The 25,054-nt window shown below is 34.2% G+C and overlaps 2 protein-coding genes and 1 long non-coding RNA gene across 9 annotated transcripts; 2 read left to right on the top strand and 1 right to left on the bottom strand.

The window, feature by feature from the left end:
* The first annotated feature begins 1,434 nt into the window (after nt 1-1,434).
* LOC113702413 (probable glucan 1,3-beta-glucosidase A) lies at nt 1,435-7,006 on the top strand. 2 transcript variants are annotated; one of them, XM_027223616.2, is made up of 10 exons: nt 1,435-2,205; nt 2,339-2,454; nt 2,560-2,679; nt 3,191-3,376; nt 4,002-4,160; nt 4,679-4,848; nt 4,937-5,089; nt 5,615-5,967; nt 6,219-6,404; nt 6,669-7,006. In XM_027223616.2, the coding sequence occupies exons 1-10, from the start codon at nt 2,130-2,132 to the stop codon at nt 6,752-6,754; spliced, it is 1,605 nt and encodes a 534-aa protein (XP_027079417.1). In that variant the 5' UTR covers nt 1,435-2,129; the 3' UTR covers nt 6,755-7,006. The 2 variants fall into 2 exon arrangements, with proteins under 2 accessions (XP_027079417.1, XP_027079418.1); XM_027223617.2 differs by lacking the exon at nt 3,191-3,376 and having other exon boundaries at nt 1,437-2,205.
* Nucleotides 6,847-13,583, bottom strand: LOC113702412 (uncharacterized). 4 transcript variants are annotated; one of them, XM_072059722.1, is made up of 9 exons: nt 13,496-13,583; nt 12,803-12,919; nt 11,200-11,272; nt 10,833-11,059; nt 10,522-10,733; nt 10,317-10,419; nt 9,600-9,970; nt 8,868-9,366; nt 6,847-8,200 (listed from the first exon to the last, which is right to left on the bottom strand). In XM_072059722.1, the coding sequence occupies exons 2-9, from the start codon at nt 12,908-12,910 to the stop codon at nt 7,052-7,054; spliced, it is 2,742 nt and encodes a 913-aa protein (XP_071915823.1). In that variant the 5' UTR covers nt 12,911-12,919; nt 13,496-13,583; the 3' UTR covers nt 6,847-7,051. The 4 variants fall into 4 exon arrangements, with proteins under 4 accessions (XP_071915823.1, XP_027079415.2, XP_027079416.2 ...); XM_027223614.2 differs by lacking the exons at nt 11,200-11,272; nt 13,496-13,583 and adding an exon at nt 13,140-13,431 and having other exon boundaries at nt 9,600-9,765; nt 9,850-9,970; XM_027223615.2 differs by lacking the exon at nt 13,496-13,583 and adding an exon at nt 13,112-13,281.
* A 4,762-nt stretch (nt 13,584-18,345) lies between these two features.
* LOC113700489 (uncharacterized) lies at nt 18,346-23,254 on the top strand. Of its 3 annotated transcripts, XR_011818528.1 has the most exons (7): nt 18,346-18,669; nt 18,915-19,018; nt 19,771-19,790; nt 21,365-21,460; nt 22,537-22,658; nt 22,804-22,867; nt 22,953-23,254. It is a non-coding gene; the product is annotated as an uncharacterized lncRNA (long non-coding RNA). The 3 variants fall into 3 exon arrangements; XR_011818530.1 differs by lacking the exons at nt 18,346-18,669; nt 18,915-19,018 and adding an exon at nt 19,114-19,209; XR_011818527.1 differs by lacking the exons at nt 18,346-18,669; nt 18,915-19,018 and adding an exon at nt 19,114-19,209 and having other exon boundaries at nt 21,365-21,491.
* The last annotated feature ends 1,800 nt before the right edge of the window (nt 23,255-25,054 follow it).

The following is a 25,054-nucleotide window of genomic DNA, read 5'->3' as shown; positions in this document are numbered from 1 at the left end:
ATTTCCTTTGGATAAACTTCAATCCGCCGCTAGAAGTTTGCTATTAGGTTTTGTTTTGGGTTGAGATGAATAACAGGTAATTGGGGGGGGGGGGGGGTTAGATTTTGTAATTATTAGTGAATGCTTAACTAAGTTTTGCGCCGTTAGTCCCTTACATTTCTGGTCAATAGTGAGGTGGTTTGCCAATTTTACCCTTTAAAAATTGGGCGTGTGATGTAAGCGCGATTTGTTCCGGCCAAATTTTGCTCGAAAAAATGAAATTGGACCAAATGTAATCATTTTTATATTGTTAGGGATTAAAATTAATCTTTTTTTTTTTGAAGGACTAAATTTTCACATCAACAATAAGTGAGGGAAATTAGTACAATTCTCCCAAATAGTTAAGATTGTTGGGCATACATCCATGTATAATTGTTGGAAAAAAATTATTTAAATGGAGAGGTAACGCAAGTGTGATGGTTGCCAGAAGAATTTTGTGCAGCATATACATCAAATTATTTAAAAATTTGAGAGGAAGATTGGGTCACTAGAAATGCCTACCTTTCATTTTCATGGGCATTTATCAACCCATAAAACCAAAGTCTTGTTCACGATAGGGCATCTATCAAAAGAAAAAAAAAGTTGTCTTGTTCATAGTATCGTTATCTGTACTGCAAAGATTTGGATGATTTTATGTTTTGCTTCTTATTGAGACATACAACTGGATGTGAAAGGAAAGCTCGGTAAAATACATTATCTCCTCTTGGCTTTTAGTCATAATCCTTTAGGGAAAAAACTGTGCTCCAATTGAATTTGGAGAGGCCAGATAAACATAAAAATTGGCGAATTATTTAATGCAGATTGCAGCATAATTGGTGTTTCTTCGAGAATTCGAGAGAAACCTGTGTCAAATTAATCAATTAATAATTATTGAATTTTCAGGAAACAAAAAAGAACTAAAATATGATGTTTATGAAGTGACTAAAAAATATGACAAGGCCAAGGTGAATCAATGCAGAGTGAATTTGAGGAAACATTTGTTATATTGTTCTTGAATTTTATTACTTATGTTCATGTTATTTTTTTTATTCTGTGTCTTAAAGAGCATAATGACAAGGCCAAGGTTAACTCATAAAAGAATTATGATATTGTTATCCACCAACATGATACTTTAGCATTGAAAATTCAATTTAATCAACAAAAGTCACAAGGGAGTAAGATGGAAGAATTCTTACTTGTGCACTTTTTTTTCCATCCGGTGCCTTTTGAAGAATCCTGCTTATATTGATATTTCACTAGTTCATCTATTCTTAGCAAGATCATAATGCAAAATTCCAGCAAGCGAAAAAAAAATTAGAAAAAAAAAAGAGAAAACGGTGGGTGCAGGGCAGGAGCACATTTTTATTTGCAAGTTGGCGAAGTCATTCTCAATTGAAAAATAGTAGAATCTATCACTCTTTAGTCTTTAGAGCTCGAGCACAAAGCAGAGTGGAAGCCATGCAGTGATATTTGAAGTTGCTGAATGAGGAATACAAGCTACACAGATGTATCCCTTTTGGCTTTTCCCAACTCTGTTATACCAGTACTCGCCAGCTATAGTAAACCCACAGAAAAAGGTCAAAAATTGTTAGCAGAAAAAATTGCTTGCTTTCTGAACAATTTTTTTGCTACTTAGTAACCTCTTGTTTCTAAGCCAATCAAGAATCAAGAGATTTCGAAACAAAAGCCAAATCTTCAAGCAAAGTTACCACCTTTTTTATTCTCCCTTTTCGCCTGTTCTCTATCCCTTTGCCTCGTTACATATTCACACTTCTCTTCCAGTTCTATTTCTACATTTCTTTCTCTGACTGGAGAATGTAAATGTGTTCTTTTCTTGTCCCGTCTGATCAAAGGATTGTTCGGAAAGTTCTTAATAATGCAATTAAATATTGAAAACCCAAGTTAGATCCTAGTCTTTTATCATTTTATGGTTGTCTGCAAACTAAGTTATGGAATTAATTGAGTGATAAGGAAGGTATTGTTGAGATTCTCCACCTTCTTCAAAAGTAATCTTTTCTCTTTTTCTCTTTATTTGGCTTCTACACGCTTTCTGCTGAAGATGGATTCTTCGAAAATCTTCGACGATAGTGTCTGATTCTTGCCGCATTTTCATGGGACTTGCTTTCTGCAAAAGAGCCATTGCATTTCTTCTTTCTTGTTGGCTGCTTTTCTGCGTTGCATGCTCAGGTTTGCCGTGCTTTAACAATTTCGTTTTGAGAATTTTATGTAGATGAATTGTAGAAATTATACAATTTCAACAACTTAGTGGATGGTTTTCTTTTTTTTCGTTGTTAATTTTGTAATAATTTTGTAAATCAAGTGGAGGGACTGCATGAAGATTCAAAAGTAAGAGGAGTGAACTTGGGTGGTTGGTTAGTAATAGAAGGGTGGATAAAGCCTTCTCTTTTTGACGGAATTCCCAATGGAGAAATGCTTGTAAGTTATTCTGTTTGATATTTGGTTTATTTATTACTCTCACTGTGTTTGTAGTTAGTTTCTTTATTGGAATTACTAATTTAGTATGTGTTGATTGCAATGTAGGATGGAACAGAGGTGCAATTAAAGTCCGTGATGTTGCAGAAGTATGTCTCAGCTGATAATGGAGGTGGGATGAATGTTACAGTTGATAGAGATACTCCTTTATCATGGGAAACTTTCAGGGTGAGAGGACTAATTTAGTTTTTTGAAGCTTGATTTCCTGTCTTCTTGAAATTATCCCCCTCAATAAGCTGATTGATTTCATTGTAACCAAGTTTGAGAGTTTATGAAGTTTCCCAGTTGGTATTTTAGTAATTTGATAAATCCCATTTGCATTATTGCTTTAAAGGTTTTTCCCTGTCTGAATTGTGTTTTCTTTAGCAGCAGGAATACATTTTTCATAGTTAGGTTGATCACATTTATAGTCATGCTCAGGAAATTTTACTTTTCTGCGTCTCCTTCCATATCCATTTGCAAACGTCTTTCCTCTGAGATCATGAGGCAGTGAATTATTTTATACCAGTTACTAAACAAAGTGGCTTTTTCTTACTCGTCCAGTACGAAACTTGCAGTAGTGATGCTTCTGCTTAATGTGCAGTTTTTATGTACCCCAAACAATAAAGTTCTGATATGCCATAAAAATCTGGATTTGCAAATTTCTGATTATTTGACAAGATGATTTCTTTCTGAGCAGTTATGGAGAGTCTCTGAATCAATCTTTCAGTTTCGTACTTCTCAAGGCCAATTTCTGACTTGCAATGGCAGTGGAAGTGTGGTGACTGCCAGTGCAGAATCAGCTTCTGCTACAGAAACCTTTTACCTTGAGAGAAACAAGGAGAATAGGATTCACATTAAACTTAAAAGTGGAACTTATCTCCAGGTTCTTTTTTTTTTTTTCTTAAACTTCTCTATCCAAAATCGGCCATTTGGTTGTCAAATGTTTTTAATTACTGATTTAGACGGATTAATATTTCCAATGCAAAGCTTGTTTTCCATCTTGAACCATAGTACTTGACTTTCGTAATCATTCAAATTTTGTTGTTAATTGTTTAATTTTGGGCAAAAAGTAAACAAAAGAAGATTTTGTGTAGAAGTTTTGGCAATAACTACTAGAGATGATGATTCAATTATGACTATAGGAAACAATTTTGGAAATCATTAACCTGAGGAAAGTGATAAAGATGGTCAAGATAGCTATATAAGTTTGTATTTGCTCTGTTTTCCATGCTTGGAGAAAAGTATTCAAATGATTTAACACCATATAGAGCATCTTAGGATGGTACCAACATTTTGACCAAGGAGATTGGCATTTTCGAGTTCTTGCTTTATTTCTTTTTATGTTCTATACAAGTTGTTGTTTCTTTCTTTGTTCTTCAGAAATGTTACTGGTGAATCACCAATACTGACAAATAGAGTTTTCAGTCTATTTCAGTGATCAAATAGCTCTGTATTAGTGAGTGAATATAACAGGGAAAGTGTGAGAGTTTTGTGCTACATTTGTTTAGGCTTCAAACTCGAACCAGCTCACAGCAGACTATCCTGGAACACCTGGTTGGGATGATAATGCTGCCACATTCGAGATGACCATAACAGCAAATAACCTGCATGGTGATTACCAGCTTGCTAATGGATATGGGTACAATAAGGGAAAAGAGGTTCTTAAGGTAACAATCTTTTTCCTGGTTTGATAAGGAAACCATCATCAGTTAGAGATCCTATGTGTTATATAAATCTTTTTTCTGTCGCCTTTAGTTATGTTGTCTTGATTGGTGCAAGATGTCAAATTATGGGATGATCTCCATAAATGAATATTTTTGTCTTAAAGAGGTGAAACTGCATTAAATCCTTCATCTGCAGAAAATGTTTGCACATATTCTGACGTACTTCGCAATTCCCACTTCTTATGGTGAATAGCACATAAAACTGTCTTTGGTATTACAATGTCATTATTATATAGGAGGCACTTGCATGACATTCTGAAATCTAATTCAGGAATGGATGGGAACACGGTGTCCTACAACAAGTTTGTCTTCCTCTTCTTATTTGCTTTATTACTTATTTGATTGTCCATATATCCTGTATTCAAAGTGCTTCATTAAGAGCGCCAATGCTATTAATGGAACAAATATTTTCTGGTCAAAGACTTCCCCTTTTCTGATCTTACATGAAATGGTCATTCCAGAAGCACAGAAACACATTCATCACCATCGAAGATTTTGACTTTCTGTACAGAAATGGGATAAATACTGTTAGAATACCAGTTGGTTGGTGGATAGCTTTTGATCCCAATCCTCCAGCTCCTTTCATTGATGGCAGCTTGGAAGCTCTCGATAATGCATTTTCATGGGCTCTGTACGTCGTATGTTTTCCCTTTTTGTTTCAATATATAGGCACATTCAGATTTACCATTTTCATACAACCAAAATCCTTTTTCTGACAGAGCCTACAGCATAAAGTGCATAATAGACCTTCATGCCGCTCCAGGCTCACAAAATGGAATGGAACATAGTGCCAGTAGGGATGGTACAACAGGGTGGTCGTCTCCAGATTTCATCTTACAAACATTGGATGTCATTGAATTCCTCGCTTCCAGGTAAGCTCAGGCCACATACAGCTTCTTGTTTCCTCCTTCAGTTATCAATTGGTAGAATTAATTCACTTTGCAGTTCATAGTTGTTTTTAACAGAGTTGAAACCAAAACTAGAGTCTACATGTTATTGTTACTCGTACATCTTATGTCCTAATAGATTGATGATTGTACAAATTTAGTTCGGTCTTACTTCACCTCCCTCTCCATGGAATGCTTGCTTGTTCAAAATTGGTCCATGGAGCAAGTAAACTCTAGATTTCTGTTAAATATTTCTATTACAGAAGATTAAGAGCGTATGATTAGAGATAGACAGTAATTTTTTTCTCATGTCTCTAACTCTCTTCATTGGCCAACCACTTCCGTTCAACATGTAGAGCTTATTTCTGTCTGATGACAATTTGATGGTTGCGCAAATTTATACTTTGCTGTCTACCTCATCCATCTAGCTTTGTGTTTGTACATTTGATTTATTACTTTATCTAAAACAATACAAGGAAATAGTAAAGTAATTAACTTTGATGCCTGCAGATATGCCCAGCATCCTTCCTTGCTGGGAATTGAACTTCTAAATGAGCCATGGGCTGCCACAGTTCCATTGGATGTCCTTGTTTCATTTTACGAGCAGGGATATCAGATTGTTCGTAAATACTCGTCCAGTGCGTATGTGATATTCTGCCAGAGAATTGGAGATGCAGATCCATTTGAACTCTATCAAGCTAACTTAGGCTCAATAAACACAGTAGTTGATTTGCACTACTACAATATGTTTGACCCATCCTTTTCTAACATGAGTACACTGGCCAATATTGAATTCATATACAAGAGCAGAGAATCCCAAATACAAGCTCTAAACAGTGCCAATGGTCCACTTGTTTTTGTAGGTAAGCAACTATACCGGCTTGTCCACTTTTTTCTTTGGAATAGCCTATTGCAATTGGTCTAGACTCTCAATTTGTAGTACCTTATAAGAAATGAGTGTTTTAGCTTAGCAAGAGTTGATAACTTTATTAACTTGAACATTTTTTGAGTAGTTGTAACAAGAACCAGTATCAATCAGCTTAACTATTATAACTGAACCTTGTTAGGAGTTTAAGATGCAGAATCATGACACTCAGTAATAAACTGATTTTAGGTGAGTGGGTGAATGAGTGGAATCAGACCACTGGAACCCAAACAGATTATCAAAATTTTGGCACAGCCCAGTTAGAGGTGTATAATGCAGCTTCCTTTGGGTGGGCTTATTGGACACTCAAAAATGACAGGATGCACTGGGATTTTGAGTGGAACATCCGCAACAACTATCTTCAACTACAGCTGGGTAAGATCTCCACGTATTATTTATCTCTTCTAGGATTTGATCAAACTGCAACAATTTTATGAAATTTATTCATTAGTGTCTCAAAGTCACTACCATCTGACTCGGTTTCGGTATTGGGGATGCACATAGTACTAGGCATTGCCCGTTCCGTATTGAACAAATCCTTAAATGAGTGAAGTTGATGCTATCAAATGCGTCAGCTAAACTGGTTTTTCTATGTTCATTCAAATTGTCTGCCTACATCATAAAACATTACTTTTGCAGGTTGTACGTCAAGCAGGCAAATTTCAAACATAATCCTGTTGCTTGTATTGGTGTGCTGCTGCTTCTTTCAACATCATTTGTTGTGAGAGATGGTGTTAAAACTTCTGTTATGGCACAAAAATCAGTGACAAAATCTGAAAGTAGCTTATTCTTTGCCTGTTCTGCTCAGGCACAAGCATCACACTCTAATGTTTTTTTATTATTTGAAGGTGATGCTGGAAAAAGAATGTTCCAAAACCCCCATCAACAAGGGGAATAGTCTTGTTACAACATTGTAGCTAAATTTTGTAATACACTGGAATACAAAATGAAAATGCATGCTTTTAAGTTTCTTTCAACTATTTGTGATGTTAGAATACCGCCTGTTTGGCTGAATCTGCTGTCTAAAGCCACTTCTCGTACACCATAATATAAGCTCGCTTAACAATTTGTCCGAAAATAAAATATCCTAAAAAGAGAACAACTAGGAAGCCAAAGTATGATAGTGGTAGTGAAACCAGTCCAAGTACTGTTCCCAGAGGTGTGTAAGGAATTGCAATGCCTACTGCAGAAATCAGAACTGTGGAACATATAACAGGCCAGGAAGCCACCTCTTGGATGAACGGAATCTTGTCTGTCCGAATCAAGTGGATGATTAAGGTCTGCATTAGAAGTCCTTCAACGAACAAAGCAGAATGGATGAAATTGTTTGCTACAGATGATTTCTTCTTATAATAAAACCAAAGGAACAGGAGAGCTACTAAATCACATATAGAACAAACAGGACCATTCCACAATGTAAACATGGTTAAGCCTCTGAGAGACCATCTTTGTGGAATCTTGACATAATCGTCTTCTATATTGTCCCATGGGATTACAATTTGGCCCAAACTATATAAGAAGCTCTGCACAAGTAGTTGGTTTGGTGTCAATGGTTCAAACCCAAAAAATATGGTTGCAATGAGAATTGAAACAATACTTCCCAGATTGGCAATTACTGATATTCTGACGTACTTCATTGTGTTCCCAAATGTAAGCCGACCTTGCTCCACACCAGCCACCAGAACATTAAGATCCTTTTCAAGTAAGATAATATCAGAAGATTCCTTTGCAATTGATGCGCCTGAATCAACAGAGATACCGACGTTGGCGGCATCCAATGCAAGCGAGTCATTTACTCCATCTCCCAGGAACCCTACAATATGGTTGCCCCCTGTCTGCAAAGATTGCACCACTCGAAGTTTCTGAGTTGGGGTGAGCTTAGCCAAAACTGTTGCTCTTTTCACATTCTCATGGAAAGAGTCATTGTCAAGTAACTCAAGTTCAGGGCCTGTAGTAACATGAGTGGTTCTAATCCCAACTTCTTTGCAAACCCTTATTGCGAGGGATAGCGCATCCCCTGTTAATACCTTTGCTTTTACTCCCTTTTCAGCTAGGTTCCACAAAGCTTGCTTTGCTGAATCCTTTGGTGGGTCAAAAAAAGTTATGAGGCCTAAGAAAACCATGTCAGATTCGATGTGTTCATCATAAACCATGCTTCTGCTATCTGTTATCTGAAAGAAAGACAATAGCTGTTGGAAGTAGATACAAGGTTGACTAAAATATCAAACGTAATTCGTGCAGTTAATGCTTTATATATTTAAACCAAAACTTTGATCTTGCTTGTAGTTTTATGAGCGATATTAGACCAATATCTAGCATTTCACTGATTAGCATTATTTGGTACAAAACTGTAAGGTACAGTCATATATGCATGGTCTATTTTATTCAAACATCGTACCAAATGTTGCACACCAGAAACACAAACATTTAACTGTAATTGGATCCTATCTCCTGAACAGAGAGAGAGAGAGAGAGAGAGAGAGAGCTACTTTTGAACCAGAATAGTGGTCAACAAAATAGAATTTCACAAATGTGGATAAGTTTTCATGTCTGAATTTCCATATACTTGAGTAAAGAAGAGACTTTGTGCTGAAGGCAAGGCAAATTGCGTAAGAAACAACGCATGATCGAAGCTTGCGTGCTGTTCTTAGATTAAGTGAAGAAAAGTTAACTACTTTCCTCCATGCCAATGACAAATCAGTAAGAAGCAATAAAAAAATTGCATAAAAGTGTAAACTATCTATGAATGATAGACTGGGAAGAATCAGAGGAGTTTATCGAATGAAAACAAACAAGAAGCACAGATATCAGAACCAATGAAAAGAGTTATGCACACACCATCTGAAGCCTTTTGACTGCTACAGCCAGAAGCCTTAATCCTTGACTACTTAGTTCTTCTGCCATATTTAAGATCCTTTGATAGGCCTCAGTGGAGAATGCCAAAGTATCACCACTATCAACATGCTCGATAAAGGAACAAACTTTTATCACTTCCTCCAGTGCTCCTTTAGTTATCACAATTCTGTCAGTAAAGTAGTTGCTCACACAATTTTCAGTCATTCTTGTTTCCAAAATAACGGATATCCTTCTACGCGTAAAATCAAAAGGAATCTCATCTACCTTACTCCATTCAGATGGCTGAAACCTGAAACCACTTGTATATACATGTGCCATTATGGCATCATCCAAAGGATACCTCTGTTGTGTTTTGAAGAAAGCATTTAGGAAAGCAAGTCTTAGGACCTTCTCTTTTTGCAAGCCCCAGCTGTCAAAGTAATTGATCATGATTGCAGTATTCTTGGTAAGAGTACCAGTTTTGTCAATGCATATAATGTCCCTACAATAGAGAGTAAAGCAGTCAATAATAGAACAGCCATGTGTTTTCATACAATCATCTGCATCATAAAATTGATGTGGGCGACTTAAGATGTGGAGAAAGGTATAAACGTTACAGTCTGTTATGCAAAATGGAAGTCAACAGTAGTTGCGATAAACAACTCAACAAGTTCTGTGCTTATCAAGTCTGAGCACTGACATTTCACAGACAATGCTGAAGTAAATTCATCTTACATGGATCCCATGTCTCGTATAGCTCTTAAGCTTTTGACTATGCATCTATCTCTGGCCATAGCAAGTGCACCTTTAGCAAGACTAGTGTTAATGATGAGCGGAAGCATCTGAGGAGTGAGTGCACTAGCAACTGACATACCAAACAGTATGCTCTCACTTGGTTCACCTGATGAATAACAATCAATGAGGATTATTATGCTGACCACTATAAGCATGAGGCTAATGAGTATATAGGAGATGTGTCGGATGCCTCTCTCAAAGCCGTCTGGTTGCTTCAGCTTCCCTGTAGTTGAAAAAATTGTGCTCATATAAGTCTTGGATCCAGTGGAGACAACCAGACCAGTTCCAATCCCTGATACTACAGTTGTTCCCTAAGACAAAAAGAGGAACCCATACTCTCCTCAGCTACTTTGTTAAGAACTGGCCACACAAGCAAAATAAATCTATATCAATTCTTTTGTTATTAGCTATCAACTAATACCACTGAAGGCACAATGAAGTAGAGAATTAACCACCCCTTTATAATGTTCTATGTTGCCACTCACCAGCTAGAGAAAAATGAAAAAATGCTTATATACTCCACCCATTTAAATCTGTTCCTCAAGAAGTAGACCCCGGTCCCGTGTCCAAAATAGCTTATATACTCCAACAACTATATGGCAACATACATACTATAACATCATGCAGACAATAGAGCAAGAAATATTGTGGACTAACCATGAAGCATATATTCTTTAAATCCAGCAACGGAGTGCTTGAATCTTCTCTGATATCAGCTGTTTTCTCTGTAGCTCCAAATTCTCCTGTCAGTGAGGACTGACTGTTTCATGAGGCAGTAAGTATCACGAGTTAAATGACGGAATTTACGCTACAAAATCTGCTGATTTCAGTCTCAATGATAAGGAGAACCTTTAGCCTATACCTCACTACCAGATTTTTTGAAGTTAGTAGCCTCACGTCACCAGGAAAGAGGTCCCCAGGTTCAAAAATGATAATATCACCTGGGACAACATTCTTTTGATCAACTTGAACAACTAATTCTGTCTGAACTGTTCTACCAGCGCACCTTTGAACTTTTACTGGGAAGCTTAGAAATTCAGACAACTTCATTGCCGCTTTTGAGCTACTGTATTCCTGACATTCACAAATACACACCTTCAGGTGTCATGTTTCGCATGTAAGAAAAATATGATAACTACGATAGAAAAATTGAACCAATAAACTAGACAATACCTGGTAAAATCGAAGGGAGACACTAATGAAGACTAGTACAAGCATGATGCATCCGTTTGGTTCGTCGCTAGTAATGTAAGATAAAACTGACAAAACAATGAGGATGATGTGGAATGGATGAAATAAGGCATTCCAAAGAAGATGCCACCATCTGGGGAATTTAGTGTGAATTGGAATGTTTGGCCCGGTTTCCTTCAGTCTCCTTTCAGCCTCCCTGAAGCTCAAACCTGCAGAGAAAATTTGTGAATTGAGTCTAAAAACTGATGACAACAAGCCATTTTCCAAGCAATGTGCAAAATCACTATTAGAATACTTTGTTATTCTTAAGGAATATCAGTAAACCATAGATGAAAATGAGCTGACAAACCTGAACCAATATGAGAATGGCTTATATGCTGCACCAAATGCTCCTTGACAAGCACTAGCATTCTACCAAATGTCTACCAGATATTGTATTTAAAATCCACAAAAAAAAAAAGAAATTGTAGCAAGGACATTTAATAAAGATCAGCTTAACTATCATTTTAAGGGGTTCATTGGAAAGGAAGTGGTTATTGTTAGAAATATTTCCCTTATTTGGGTTGGCACTAATTATTTATTTTGTCAAAATAAGTTAAATAAGACTGGTAAAACCTATTGCAAATTTGCAATATAATCTCTTGCTGTCTACACCTAGCTCTATTTCAGTCAAATTGTTTGAGTGTAGTATGTAAGCTGTAGGTAGGGCATGGGAGGATTCAAATCAGAAATTAGGGCTAGTATAGTTGAATTAGGGTTAATTTTCTATACACCAACTAACTAATAGTATAAATACTAGCACTAGTTGATGTATGCCATATATGTAAAATATATAAATATATATATATATATATAAATTCAAATTGGAATTAAGTGACATGCATTCAAGGGTGTTGAGGAATATATTGGCAGTGTAAATAAGATTAATCTTAATTATATCATCCCTCCCATCGTTATTGATATAATCAAAAGTAGGCAAATAAGTCCAACTTTAACTGCAAAAGGTTAAGGGATAATTTCAGAAGCCTCCCCTGAAGTTTGTAAAAATTATCACTTAACACCCTTGAACTTTGAAAAAAATCACTTGCCTCTCCTATTTTTAACTTTTCATAACATTATAAACCCATTTTATAATACATTATTAAGAAACTAATTTTTGGATAGAGAATATGTTTTCATTCCAATATTGCCCTTTTCTATGCACCTTCTTTTGTTTTCATAATTAGTCTTTTTAATCCCTTAAACTTTAGAAACTTGGCCGATATGATTTTGTAGTTAAAAATTATAGACTGTTAACAAGATTGAAAGATTTTTGAATACTTTTCATGTCATCAGTTGGCACAATAAATATGAAATTTAGAAATTCACAAACATTTTTTAGTAAAAGCATCTCAAATGAGATTTTAGTCATTGAAAGCATGTCAAATGAGTTTGTAAACATAATTTTAAACATGTTTTCTTTTCCAGTTTTCAGAAATTCTAACAATTTGAAAACTTCTCAAGTTGATTGCAAAACACTTTGTAGTAAATTAATAATATTATTTGGCTTGAAAATACCTTAAATATACTCTTAAAAATTAAATTATGCATACCTTAAAGTGCCTACTATAATATTGTACCCTACTAAAATTGTGCGTACATACTATTTGCTTATTGATTTCAAGCTTTTCTTAATATACTTTTAATTTTGGAAAAAGAGCAAGACAACAAAGGGCACATTTGAAAATGAAAATAATTTCTCTATCCAAAAATGAGTTTTTTTAAAAATAATATATCTTAAAATGATAATGTTATCAAAAGTCATAAGTAGGGGATGTAAGTGATATTTTTCAAAGTTCAAGAAAGCTAAGTGAAATCGTTGGAAATCTCGAGGGAGGTTTCTGAAATTACCCGAAAGATTAAATCAAAGAATATTCTAGCAAAAACAGAGCAAATTTGCAGAAAAGTCTAACCTCTTTCAGTTGATTGCACATATTCATAGACCAAATCCTTCCCAGATTGAGCCAATGCATATAGCCACGAGTATACCTTTGCTTCCTCTTCAGTCCTCGAACCCCCATCAATTGTCTCTGTTATAAAAAGTTTCAAGAAAAAACCCATCTCAAATGCAATCTAGAAAATCCAATAAACAACAAAAGATTCATATTTACAAATTTTAATTGCAGTGATTAATCAACTACGCTCTCTTGTTTACTAAGTTTTAGCAGAAGAAACTATCTTCAAATCCAACACAATAAATGGCAAAACAAAGAGGAATTTACAAGTACAGAGGGACGAATGCTTATTTACTTCCAAAGAAGCGCTGCCAAAGGCCCCAGAATGATTTTGTGAGACCATTTTTCGAAACATTATTGTTGCCAGTGACTAGATTTTGGCGAATTTCTTCTGTTGTCTGAGAAGGCAATCTTTTGTTGAAAATGTGGAGCATTTTGGTGTTTCCCACAGAATGAATGCTTTAGTTGAAAAACACAGAGTCAGCAGATATTTATGGTACATACAAATACTAAAACTAGGATAATTAGTTGGCTGTTACTAACTATGTTGTCGGGAGATTTTGAAAGTTTGAAGAGAAGGTGAAAGGGAACAAGATTAGTTAAATTTTGATGATGAAAAAGAAAGATAGATGTGATGAAGATGTTGGTTACCAACTACCAGCAGTGAGTTTCATAGGAACTCAGGAAGGGTAGGTTTGGCCGTTGGATGCCTTGTTGGAAGACTTTGGCGCTTCCCTACAACTGAGGAGATCGGGCATCTGCAATTCCCGTGGAAAAAAATTGCACCAATAGTCAGTAAAATAAGGGCGGATATAATACGTACAAAAAGATTGTGTGAAAACAACGATTTTGCATGTTATATAATACGATATTCAATGCAAAAAAACCTGTTTGGCAAAATTACGTGTATAAAAAAGTATGTGATTAGTAGGAATATATTTGAAAGTTATGAAACTAAAAAGAGGGGCTGCAAATTGCTATATTTTTCGAAGATTATGCTACATTCATACGGATTTTAACCCTTATTCTTATATATGAGACGTTATATGTCATTGTTATTTCGTATGTAATCAAGTCATATATATGTATTAGAGCCCAACAACATCCCATGTTCCTCAATTATCAGGGCTTGGCAATAATCACCAATCATTTTGTAAAAAGATGTTATAAATTCATATGGTTTAAAGGAATTATTGATCTATTGGTGGCTTAATTTCTTTGCGCTAGCCATGGATTCCCTTTACGAATTTATAAGAAAGACAAAATTCTACTTTAGACCTTTAAACTATAGAACTTTAGTTTTTAAACTTTATTTTTGGATATTTTATCTCCTAAAGAATGAAATTCATTAACTTTAGTCCTTAAGTTTTGAACATTTTACCCTTTAAAGTATAAAATCTGTCCCATGGAATTGGTAAAGCTAACAAAATGGTAGACAAGTGATGCTCAAAATTGAAGAACTAAAATGAGATGAACTTCAAATTTTATAGAGTAAAATATTCAAAAATAAAGTTTAAGGATTAAAGTATAAGTGCGTCCATTGTTTAAGCATCCAAAATAGAATTTAGCCAATTAGAAAACCGGTGTTAGTGCTCTAACCAACTCAGGACAAATACAGAATCAATCAGTCGTCAACAGGAAACTATCGTTGCACAGAAGGAAAAGGAAAAAAAAAAAAAAAAAGGACCTATAAAGAAAAGGCAACTCCAAAAAGATTAAATTTCATCGTCTTGTGCTTCTCTGGATTTTATTCTTCTCTACGCAATAGATATATGTTTATAATTTGATTAATTCTATATTTTTCTTCCTCTATCATCAATCAGTAAAGTAGTTATATTCTGTACGCTGCGTTTGGTTGTCAGAGGGAGGGAGACAAAATGAAGAGCCTTTAGAGACCTTAGAGAAATCCGAAAAGAGCAAGAGGACAAGATCAAAAGAGGCCGACCTTAAATGGAAGGACAAGATCAATAAAAATACAAATAGGGAGGAACTTCTAACGGCATATGCAAAAGACCTCACACACTAATATTATTTTATAACACTTTATACCAGTGGATCTCCAGAAATTTGGTTGCTTGCACACCTCAAACTAGTAGTACAGACAAGAAAGTAATGCTAAAAAACCACAACTAGGAGGCAAGACAATACAAACGAAGGAAGAAAAGAAAGAAATTAGCAAAAAAAAAAAGCTACAAAGTGGTGACACCACCACCAAGTACACTACTTAATTAAGAAGCAACATGCATGATGAATTGGATTTCCATCTCAATTCAGTGAGACCTAACGAAAAAGAAGATTAATTCCTGGCCAAGTTACCATCTGAACAGGATAGTGAACAGATATAATGGACAGAGGATCCTGTTTGACTAGGATAGGTCTCACTTTTCTAAATCATATGATTAGAACATGATTAGTTTGACTCGTCTCTGTAAAAATTATCCCGGTTGTCTCATGCTAGTTTCGGGCCAAAATGTTGTTGTGGAACTTGGGACTAAATTAGTGCGTTTAATTTACTTAGGAATGTGTTTTATTCATTCGTTCCTCATTCTCTCTAAAAATTTTTAAGCCAAAACCTCCTCCAACTCTCTCATGGGGAGATACCAGAAAATCTGAGCTCTCCCCATGGATGGGAGGGAGCCCGTCTCTATTTATATTTCATTTGTTTTAAATAAATTCTCTCCTAAAGTTAATTTAGTGAGAGATTCTTCTTTTTCATAGTTTCTGGCAAGAGAATCTTTTATCATAAATTTTTTAGTGGGAAATTTATTCTGTTCTAAGATTTTTTTGTAAGAGTATTTTTTGTCATTTTTCTTTGTGAAATCTGAGAGATGTTGTAGATCCAGTTTCTCAAATATGAAAATTTTCACGTCTATTATGTCAAATCTAAATTTGTCTTTGGATTTGAAGAAATTTTTATCATATTTGACTATTAGAAGATACACATAGATTTTTGGGATTGCACTAATATTCATTTGATAGAAGATACTTTTGAAGTTTTAATCTATATTATGTTTATTATTTTTTTAGATTTGTTGTGTCAATTGAAAGATCTATGTATATTTGTGTCATGTTTAATGTATTCTTTGTTACTAGTGAGATATTGAAATAAAATTATCTTTTTTTAATAAAAGAATTACTTAGGAATGTAAATAAATCATATTCTTTTTTTTGACGGAATGATAACATTCCTATAACCTAATACTAGTGCTCAATGCACACCCAATGTGTGTGCAATCAAAAAATATATAATATTTATGGTCATATATTTTAAATAAAATTTTTATTACTGAAGCAAACTTTAATCTTTTAAATATATTTCATAAAATAATTTTATATTAGCAGTTATAATATTTAGGGATAGTTATGTTGAAAACATATACCTAAATAGTTAAAGGTAGTCATAAGTAGTTATAGGTAGTTAAAGTAATAGTAGTTTTTATGAGGGCAAAATATAAAGTTTATGAAGTGACGATAAACGTTAACTCCAAACCTCTTTCTCAAGCTTTATATATAATATAGACTAGTGGGTGAGGTACACATTATGAGTGTGCATATTTTGGAAAAATAATTAATACAAATATATAGATAAAAAAAATAGTTGGAGAGTTTCTTAGGAGGTGATGCAATGTTGATTAGTGAATTACTTAATCAGTTAATTGGAGAGTGTAGTGATAATTATGTAGTGGTAATTATGTAGAAGTGGAAGGTTTTCTAGATAAGGTATGGATAGATAATGGTAAATGTTGAAAAGGTATTTTTGAAAGGGTAAATGTTAATACTTTTTATTAACACCTACTTACGTAATATACTAAGATATAAACTAGTAGGTGAGGCACATACTATGTGTGCATATTTGAGAAAAAAAATAAAAATATATAGATAAAAAATAGTTAGAGAGTTTTTTAGGAGGTAGTGCATGTTGATTAGTGGATTAGTTAATCAATTAATCGGAAAGTGTAGTGAAAGGCTAGTAGGTACACAGACCGGATTAGACCAAAAGGGTGATCTAACACCTCTTTTGGTATGAACCCCGACCTACAGGCTAAAAAGGGAGTTAATCCCTTTTAGGTAACCACTGAACCAAAGTTCGATGGCTGTAAATAAATTATATTCAAAATGGAAAAAAGTCAGAACACAAAATGTGGGACTATATAAGTGTGTCCATGTGTGTATGTATGTATGTGTATGTGTGTGTGGTGTATATTGTGCATTTTTGCCTTGGGGATTTTCTCATAAAGTCTTGTCTACTTTGGGCTAAAATACACAGACATGCTTCCAGAAGGTTTTGACGCACGTTCCTTTCTATAATTTGTATTAGGACAATCGTCTGTAACCTGTGGTTTCACTCTTTGGACGGCTGGGAAAGGATTTCTATCCACAAACAAACAGAAGCGACAAGTAAGATATATATGAACATATGCATGGCTTTTTATCCTGGCTTCTCCACTGATGTCGTCTAGCTTTTTATTGACATTTACTTTTGAGGGACAGGACAAGGGGAGAAATTATGGCATCTGCACAGAAACTGATCAACTTTTTAAAATCCACAGCAGGTATAAAATGTTACCAATTCAGGTCTAGTTGCTATGAATATCCATGAAAAATAATCTATCTCATTAAATTGCTAAAAATGTTTAACTCAAATTGACTACAAACGTTTCTTTGATAGGAATGAAAAAAAATTGATTTCTCCTGATAGATTGGATATTATTTGACTCACATGTGAGTACGACATGTAACATTTTTATTTCACGAATGACCATTCAAACGTAAACCTTGAATCCTCTCAAATGATAGATATAGACCTTCAATACCAAAATTGAGGGAATTTATCCACTAGATGAGCTATGCCGTTCACAAACATTTATATCTGACAGTAATACCTTGCACATGCTTTGGTCACTTGAAAGATATAGCTATGAAATGGCATGCATTGCTCAAGAATAATACCCAGAAATTTGGCAGTTTTCTCCTCGCACTGTTTTCTCTCGTATGTGATGGTCATTTAAACTGCCACAGATGTGGAGACGAGACTTGGTGTAACATCTCAATGTTTGGGTCCCTGCATCTTGCAATTGCCTAGTGTCACGACTGTCAGGTTTGTTTGCTCAACTGGGGCCGATCAATTATTTATTAACCATTCTTGGTGATATGCTTTCATGTAGACCACAAAATTCAGGAGAGATTCAGGTTGCTAATCTACCTATATAGTAAAAGCATGAATGAGTTTGTTAAGATGGATGGTTGTTGTGCTGACGTGGCTGAATGGGATTGGTTCAAGCATGGTTGTCTGTCACAAGGATCTCACGTGCTGAAGCTGAAGGGAAGACTTGGCTTCATTTTCTTGTTTTTCTTTTCTCTTGCTTTGAAACAAATTATTGCTTTCTTTTACACGGAGGGTTGTTTCTTTTAGCCACTGTGAGAAACCCATTTGAAAGCCACCTGGTCCGTGTCTGCTGTGTTGTCACAGTGATTAGTTTGATTTATGACATGCGGTGGTGTTGGGCTCAATACTAATTTGTTGGTTTTACAATTCTGACCCTGCTCTTGTATCCAAAATTACCAGTGCTGTTGTGAAGCCTTTCCTGTTCCCATGGGCTTTGACTGAAAATAAATTGCTTCTACCGTCACTGCTGCAATTTGCCAAATAACAGCTTTTGCCTCTTTTCTTGACGGGTGAAAAGACTGATGCAATTTCTCTGCGCAATTTGCACATCGGCCATCTATTCTTTTCCAGATTTTGGGGATATCATCATCATCGACAGTGATAATAGTGCTTTTCTTCCGTTTTCCTTTGTTGCTCTACTGCCGTTTCTTGCACTCTGGTTGGCTTAGCTCCTTGCTTTCTATTTTCTAAATTCAAACTGTTTCTTGCTTGCTCTTTGCGTAAAATTTACATTGTGCTGCTGCATTTTTCTATGTTTTTTTATGAGATTTATTTTTTTGGTTGAACGTTATTTCTCTCTTCTTTCTGAAAGATAAATAGGATCTTTTCCATTTTCATCTTCTTCATTTGAATAGTTGAATTTTTTGCTCGGTAAGTATCTTAACTTTCCTTTTCTACTGCAAGAAATGAGGCAAAAAAAAAAACAAGGAAGCCACGTGGAAACAAGAAGCAACAAGGAAAAAATGGATCTTCAGCATCTTCATCAGAACATGTAATTTTTTTGCTAAGTAAGTATTTTTTCCTTTTTTTTGGGTGAAATTTATATTCATCTTCGGTTTTTTGCTCCGTAAGTATTGATACTTATTTTTACTGCAAGAAATTAGACAAAAAAAAAAAAAAGAAAGCCGCATGGAAAGAAGCAAACAAGGGAAAGACTGGATCTCAGCATGTTTATTAGAACAAGTGATATTTTAGCTCAGTAAGTATTTTAACTTTTTTTTGTGAAATTTAAAAAAAATCACATGTTCTAAGCAAAAGAAATCCAATCTCTTAAAATTTTTGAGTTTTTTGTTTATTTTTATGTATATTGTTCGTTTTTTCCCTTGTTTCGATCCCATCAGAGAGATTAAGAAAGCAAATAAGGATGGATTTCGATATGGAGGCCTGTGTTGACAAGATCAAGCAGGAATATCTATTTATTTTTATGTATATTTGTTAGTGTTTTTCTTCCTTTATCGGATCATATGAGAGAGATTAAGAAAGCAGATAAGGATATGTTTGGATATAGAGGTTGTGTCATTCATCTACCCACAAGATTCAAATGAGACTTCATTTTCTCATCCACCAATGCACTTACTTCTCGTACCTCCCTCTCAAACTCTCTTTTTAACATGTCTCTATAGCCGCATAAGGAAAAAATCCATTGATCACACATCGAGATACCCTAACATGCTCAATTGTTAATCTTACATTTTATTTTTTTTACCTATTTCATATCTCATCATTTGCTCAATTGTTTTGTGGTTTTTTTTTTATTTAGGTTGGAGAAATCATCAAAAGGTAAGCTTTTTGTGCCCGAATTTCTTATTTTCTTGCTTTATGTTTTATCTTTTCCCCCCCTAATTTCTTCGCTTAAAGTCTCTTAGATCATTATTGGGTTGCTGCACTATTCTAATGATAGAATGAAGTTTGAAAGGCATTTCTACATTTAAAACAATGGTATTTTTTCAGCCTCTTAGATCATTATTGGGTTTCTGCACTATTCTAATCATAGAATGAAGTTTGAAAGCCATTTCTACATTTAAAACAGTAGTATTTCTTCGGCCAAAAATAACAAAAGATGCAGATATTTAACTGCTGACCTCATGTTTTCTTAATCGCTGACCTCATGTTTTCTTAACAAAAGACAAGCTTCATGTTATCTTAGTGTTTCTGTCGCATTTTTAGAAAAGTTTCTTTTTTTTTTAATGATTCTACTATATTTGCTAGCTTGGTTAGGGATGATGTGTAATTATCATATCAGATTGTTTGGAAAGTTTGTTATGTTGTTATAAGGAGTACAAAGACTTTACAAAAATGGTAATTTATTCTTTATAATTTCCCCTTCTGGTTTCTTGTGTATTAGTAGAAATCTTATGTGATTTTATGTGTCCTTTCATAGGGTGCATTGTGTTGTTGTCCGCTTGCTTAGGGTGGTTCAAAATTTTTTCATGTGTTCACCTATGGTGCAACAAAAGTAACTTTAAAAGTTTCTAAGTTTTAACTGTTTGCTATTTTAAGTTTTAGGTTTTTTGTTATCTATTTAAATTACAAACTATTTTTTTCTTCTTTTTGTTATAGGCGTCTTTATTTTCTACTGAATTTTAAATGTTTGTTATAGGTTGAGCTATTAAAATTTGCAGTATGGTACAAAAGGATTGGGGAAATTGTTTTCTCAAGGCGAGTTTTATTTGGGTGTTTTTCTTGAACCAAAAAAAAAGGGAAATGGTTTGTTTAGTGCATCTAAGGTTTTGTCTTCCTTTTTTTTTCCTTCTATTAACAGATTTTTTCACTTGCACATTACTATAAGTTTTTGCTGTCTTTATGCTATTATTGGTCATTAGAAAGGTGCAGGATGAAAATTAATAATAATGAACTATTTTGTCACTTTGTATGCTGTCAAAAGAGGCAACCAAAATTTTAATGATGTTTGCTTGCTGTTAGAATATAACATCAGTGTATTGTTTTGTCATATTGTATGCTGCCACAACATAGAACAAGGAAATGATAGCAGTAAATTCGGACTTTGGTAATAAGCCTAACATAGAAACAACATTTTTAAAGTGTGATCGCTTGCTATTCTATTTATTAATTTCTAATATTTTGTGAAGATTGACAACAGCCAACTGTAACCATTTGCACCTTTTTTTCCCTGCGTACTTTAACATTTTAAATTGAACATGTTAATAGTATCAAACATAATTTTTCCCTCATTCATTTTAGATCTTAGCCTCTCAACTCAGTCATTATTAGTGATTCTTATAATTCCATGTTTTCGAGAAGTTGTGAATCTATATGATTGTTATAAATTTTTAAATTGTCCTATGCACTGATCTTATGATCATTATTTATTATTATTTTTTATTTCAAATCAGGTTTCAAAAGAGTGGAAACCAATTACTGCAAATGGATAATGAAAGCAGCTATGCTAATCGGCAAGTACTCCTTCCACCGGTCAGTAATAGCCAATTGTAAGGCTCTTTAATCCTTTCATCATTAAAGGTATGCAGATTACACATAGCTACTGCATTACAGTTTGTAAGACTCATTAATCCTTTCATCATTAAAGCTACTTTCTCTATGTATACTCTGCATATGTTTTCATTCTGCTTCTTTCTTTTTTCTGTTTAATGAAAAACTGGCACAGCATGGATCACAACTTGTGTTGGAATGAGTTTTAAGGATGACGAGATTTCTATTTGGCTTGTCCAAACTATGAACGCCCAAATAACTTTCAATACACATGGAAAGTTTTATTCTGATATTGTCACTCTGTTGTTCACCATTTACCTAGGTACATATGCAGATATTGACATTTCATCTATTTTCATAGACCTTTTCTTACCTTTTTTTTTAATTATTGTATAAATTTTAAATCATGGTTCTTTACTGAATATTTTCAACAACTTGCAAATAATTGTCGTTTGCTTGTGTTGCTCTGTTATTTGTATGCATGTTCAGTTACATTCAACTTAAAAAAGGAATCAGACAGAACCACTATATGCCTTATATTTTGATCCATGTTTAGTTCTCATAACCTCCTCTTCTTATTATTATCATTTTTGAGCTCTTTGGCCAAAAAAATTTCCTAATCATCGACCACCTGTGCCTTCCATGCATGAGTAACTACTTGCACTATTTGTTTATGGTTGTTCAATGGCACTTTTCATACTAGAATATAGATGTTTGTTATCCAGAAAAGTAATGATGTTATTAAGAGTTTTTTTTCTTTTTTTTTTTATAATACTGCATGTTATAATAATCTTCTCTGTAGTCTGAAGGAATTATGTCATTGCATGTGTTAGAGTTTGCTAGGTTTTTACAAGCAGAAGACTCAAAATTTTACATAAATTTAATTGTAGTACTTGTTACTCACATAGAATGGTAATTTTTGCCATACTATAAAAAGTACTGTTCTAAGAGTGTGTGACCTTTTTAGAAAGTTGGAAAGAGAGAACTGCAATTGGAGTTTTGGTGTTTAAATTCGATTTAAATATGAATTGCAAACTACTTTCACTGCTAAAAACTAACTCTTGTTTGTGTGCAGCTTCTCTCTCTAGGACCGATAGTCCATCACAGAAGAGTGAAAAGCTTTACCTTCTAGCTGTTGGTTGTTATTGAAGTGGTAAGTATTTAAGGAGCCTGCAGCTTGTATAGACATGTTTGGAGGTTAGTTCTCTGCTCCCATTAATGAAATTGCTCATAGTTTAACATGCTTACCAATATTACTTGTCAAAAGAAAGAAACTATAGAACATTTTGGTTGTATTCAAGAGTGGTGCTTTTATCCCATTGGTTTTGCTTTTGTTTGCTAGATTAAACCTGATTGGAGGCGGGCTTCGTACCTTGAGAAGACAATAAAAGAACAAATTACAGAAGGTGATAACCATATTGCTTTGAATCCTCGGGATTTTTTTGTTTGGGTATGGCAATGCATGAAATAAATGTTTAACTTATGGTGCAGATGGCGTCATTGGAATTGGCATTTCAGTTACTACTGTGGTACTTATAGCTGGTGGAATTATAACTGCATTAGCTAGAAGAAAATCATGATGACGGATTGTTATTTTAAGAGTAATTTCCCTGATTTGCGGTTTCCAATCTTGGAAGATGATGCATTTTAACCCTATTAACTATGAACTGATGTCCTTTCTGTTACTTTTAGTTCAAGTCAAGACTGTAAATATATATTTCAATGGATTTCATATAGCACCTCCGGAAACAAAGCATATTATCTCAATTAAGATGTGTGGGCATTCTGGGCAAGCTGTAGAGTCGCACCGCGCATCGCGCGGTGTTCACCTCCTAGTTTGTTATGAAGCACCATCGAGACTTCTATTGGGAAACCAACTGTTGGAGATTTTAATAAAATAGTTATATTCTCGATTAAATGTGTAAGTTATAAGGAGAATAAATTGGTAAATGTTTTTGAAATGTATTGGTCTTTGAATGTTTTTGACGAAAGACTTATTATATGAAATTATGGCTTTTCAATTACAATAAGTTTTTGTAATTGAAAACACATTATAATGTTTTTGTAAACTTACAATACAAATTTCAATGTGTTTTGACTGGCTAATAATTTCAGCATTTACTTAGTGTCTTATTAGTAGTATAGGTTATGTTTGTCTAATTTTTCTTCATCTATAAATATGTATAGTTAAGATGGAAAAATACTACTACTACAACTTATATCTTGTGAGTTTAAATTCACTATTTTCTATCTCATAGTTAGGTAAGAAAAAAAGTGTTTGTAGAGCTATACTCTCTTAGTTGTGCAGTCTAGAGAAAATGTCAACAAGTGTGACTGGGCTGTTATATCCTGGGGGTGACAAGTTGGAGATTCTACTGCACCGGAATTGATTCTTCCGCAGAGGTTTGAATCACCTTAAAGAAAGCGAGATATCCGTGTCTCAACCCTCCACATTTGTGCATTATTATATTATTATTTTAACTATTTTATTATAGTTAATTTTATTATTGTTATAATAATAATTATTATTATTGTTGTTAATATTTCTATTTAACATTTGTATTTTTATTCTAGCGGAACAACGCCAACTAATTTTTCAACAATTCTTTTTTATCTTTTATATCCATTAAATATTGTTTACTTTTCACCTTCCATTCGAAGAGAAGTAACAAATTCAAGCAAAGACCAACCAATACAATTGGAATTGAGTTCAAATACAACTCCCCAAATACGATTATCATTAGTCAACTTAGTGTAATCACCATCTCAATAGGGGAAAGGACTTAGTGCAGTCAAGGTTACCTCTGCAATTCGACCCGATTGTTATACTTTTTGTATTACTTAATGTACAATTACATTGCATTGTTGTATTCAGAGTAAAGGTGATGTACAAGAATAAAATGCTTGACATAAATTCAATACAACATTTTCATGTATTTATATATCAAAAAATTTGAATATGTATAATAATTAGACGGCATCACACAAAATATAACTGTACTGAATCCTTGTCCATCTCAAAGCACAAGAATTGCAACCATCATACCACATATCATACCTCATAGACAGACTGGTGATTGATCATAATTTCTAAAATAGAGTTTGACAACTTAGACAAAGGGGCAAACAAACTGCTTCCAATCCTCAGCCCCTGTGGAGACCCTATCAAGTCTCATTTTAAAAACTTGGCGTAGGTAACAACGGATCATGTGAAGTCACTTACTAACTCGAGACGTATTCCTACTCAATACAACTTGTCTAGGCTATTTTGACTTCCCAACCAATCATACGATCACTACACATCAATTAAAAAAAATATAAAACTAAAAACTTCACCTGGCAGCCTAAAACCTGGTTCCAAACTTCTAATAACCCTAAATCTTTTCTTTTCCATTAACCTATTATAATACAATTGGCATTTAGTAGTTTGTTTAGAGGGCAAAATACAATTGACTTCGTGTGATTTGTTACATGTGTCATTTTTTTGGGGTGGAACTTAGTGAGGGATTCCGTAAGGGACTTAAGGATCGGAAACACAAACAAACACATCGAAATACTGATAAATAAACAACAATTCATGCCACATAAAAACT

This window comes from Coffea arabica, chromosome 7e (genome assembly GCF_036785885.1).
Source record: "Coffea arabica cultivar ET-39 chromosome 7e, Coffea Arabica ET-39 HiFi, whole genome shotgun sequence".
Classification (NCBI taxonomy): domain Eukaryota; kingdom Viridiplantae; phylum Streptophyta; class Magnoliopsida; order Gentianales; family Rubiaceae; genus Coffea; species Coffea arabica.
The sequence above is the reverse complement of the archived record's forward strand: the minus strand, read 5'-3'. Positions and strand labels throughout refer to the sequence as shown.

Bases quoted from the DNA above. Each gene is read 5' to 3' on its own strand.
- LOC113702413 (XM_027223616.2), top strand. From the start codon at position 2,130: ATGGGACTTGCTTTCTGCAAAAGAGCCATTGCATTTCTTCTTTCTTGT. The intron at 2,455-2,559 runs GTAAGTTATTCT...ATTGCAATGTAG, and splicing joins TTCCCAATGGAGAAATGCTT to GATGGAACAGAGGTGCAATT. The intron at 2,680-3,190 runs GTGAGAGGACTA...CTTTCTGAGCAG, and splicing joins TATCATGGGAAACTTTCAGG to TTATGGAGAGTCTCTGAATC.
- LOC113702412 (XM_072059721.1), bottom strand. From the start codon at position 13,278: ATGCTCCACATTTTCAACAAAAGATTGCCTTCTCAGACAACAGAAGAA. The intron at 12,920-13,139 runs GTAAATAAGCAT...TTTTTATAACAG, and splicing joins TTGGCAGCGCTTCTTTGGAA to AGACAATTGATGGGGGTTCG. The intron at 8,201-8,867 runs GTGTGTGCATAA...TCTTTCTTTCAG, and splicing joins CAGTCAAAAGGCTTCAGATG to ATAACAGATAGCAGAAGCAT.